Source organism: Acomys russatus, chromosome 20, assembly GCF_903995435.1.
Source record: "Acomys russatus chromosome 20, mAcoRus1.1, whole genome shotgun sequence".
Taxonomy (NCBI): Eukaryota; Metazoa; Chordata; class Mammalia; order Rodentia; family Muridae; genus Acomys; species Acomys russatus.
Window position 1 is genome coordinate 73,282,006 of NC_067156.1, and position 2,193 is coordinate 73,284,198.

At 51.7% G+C, this 2,193-nt stretch overlaps 1 protein-coding gene across 1 annotated transcript; it reads left to right on the forward strand.

Annotated features, from left to right (window-relative positions):
- The first annotated feature begins 234 nt into the window (after nucleotides 1-234).
- Nucleotides 235-1,347, forward strand: LOC127204660 (zinc finger protein-like 1). The gene has a single exon (XM_051163891.1). It carries the CDS (start codon nucleotides 341-343, stop codon nucleotides 1,268-1,270), a length of 930 nt encoding a protein of 309 aa, XP_051019848.1. The 5' UTR covers nucleotides 235-340; the 3' UTR covers nucleotides 1,271-1,347.
- The last annotated feature ends 846 nt before the right edge of the window (nucleotides 1,348-2,193 follow it).

A 2,193-nucleotide genomic window follows, 5' to 3' on the forward strand; every position in this document is an offset into this window, starting at 1 on the left:
CCAGTTTTGTCATATCTAAATCAGAGCATCGCCCTAGAAAAGTTTTGAAGAGAACTACAAGACTTTTTATAGTTTGAGTAAAGACCCACTTGGAGACTCTTATACTCAAATTTTCTTGGTGTCCCAGCTGCCTTGTGTTTCCCAGAGAAGAAATAAATAGGCTCTGACCATCCAAAATGTCTCTTTTCCACAGCCAACAAAAGAATGTTTTTAAAGATCTATCTAGGTGTGGCAGCGGAGGGATAATCAGAGCGGCAGGAGACGAAAGGAGCAGAGCTCCCGCAAGCGGAGTGGGTGAGCTCAGTCCTTTGCTTTCCGCGCTTTCTACTACGAATCCGTCATGGGACTTTGCAAGTGCCCCAAGAGGAAGGTGACAAACCTGTTCTGCTTCGAACACCGGGTTAACGTCTGCGAGCACTGTCTGGTAGCCAATCATGCCAAGTGCATCGTGCAGTCCTACTTGCAGTGGCTACAAGACAGTGACTACAACCCCAATTGCCGCCTGTGCAACACACCCCTGGCCAGTCGGGAGACCACCCGTCTTGTGTGCTATGATCTCTTTCACTGGGCCTGCATCAATGAACGTGCTGCCCAGCTACCACGAAACACGGCGCCTGCAGGCTACCAGTGCCCCAGCTGTAATGGCCCCATCTTTCCCCCAGCCAACCTAGCTGGCCCAGTGGCTTCAGCACTGAGAGAGAAGCTAGCCACAGTCAACTGGGCCCGGGCAGGACTGGGCCTCCCTCTGATCGATGAGGTGATAAACCCAGAGCCGGAGCCCCTCAATTCCTCAGACTTCTCAGACTGGTCCAGCTTTAACGCCACCACCACCCCTGTGCAAGAGGAGAGACAGAGCACTTCTGCTGCTCCAGCTTTCTACAGCCAAGTTCCCCACCCTTCTTCCCCGAGCTGTCCCGAGCAGCACACAGTGATACACATGGGTAGTACTGAAGCTCTGACCCACGCCCCAAGGAAGGTGTATGACACTCGGGATGATGACCGGACAGCAGGCCTCCACGGAGACTGTGACGATGACAAATACCGTCGCAGGCCTGCTCTGGGCTGGCTGGCCCAACTGCTCCGGAGCCGGGCTGGGTCCCGGAAGCGGCCACTGACTCTACTCCAGCGGGCAGGGCTGCTGCTCCTGCTGGGGCTCCTGGGCTTCCTGGCACTCCTCGCCCTTATGTCTCGACTCGGCCGGGCTGCAGCTGACAGTGATCCCAATCTGGACCCGCTCATGAACCCGCACATCCGCGTAGGTCCTTCCTGAGCCCACGCTCCTTCCTGGGCCAGCTTAGGACCTAGAGTCCTAGGGAGAGAAAGCAGATAGGCCTGAGGGCTTTCCTTCACTCCTCTCCTTCAGTCCTGAGACACTAAGATCCCCTGGGCCAAGACACTTGGCAGCTGAGGCTGCAGGCCAGGTCTGTAGCCCTGTTGATGAAGTTGGTCTTCTCCTGCCTGCCCCTGGGTCTCCAGCCTCCTACTTCAACCCTCACAGGAGCAGACAGGAGCAAATAAACAACAGACTTTATTAAGATGAAAAAAAATAAATAAATAAATAAATAAATAAAGATCTATCTACTCTTGTAGGTTTCTAGGACCCTCTGGATCCTTCTATTTCCCCATTCTCCCATACTTCTCTCACCTAAAGTCCCAATAGGATGTCCTCCATTCTGACCCACTTTCCTGGTAAGTGAAGACTTTCACAGGACATGCCCCTTGGGCTAGTGTCTAAATATATGTGAGTATATACCATTTGACTCTTTCTGCTTCTGGGTGAACTCACTCATTATGATCATTTCTAGTTCAATCCATTTGTCCACAAATTTAGGGAATTCCTTGTTTTAAATAGCTGAGTAGTATTCCATAGTGTATATGTACCACAGTTTCTTTATGCATTCTTCTACTGAGGGACACAGGTTGTTTCCATGTTCTGGCTATTATGAATAAGGGGACTGACTTTCACACAAACTCTGGTGCCCCATATTTGACCACGTCCCCTGGATGGGGAGGCCTGGTGGCACTCAGAGGAAGGATAGGAGGCTACCAAGAAGAGACTTGATACCCTATGATCATATACAGGGGGAGGAGGTCCCCCTCAGCCACAGTCATAGGGGAGGGGAGTAAGGGGAAAATGGGAGGGAGGAATGGGAGGATACAAGGGATGGGCTAACAATCGAGATGTAATATGAA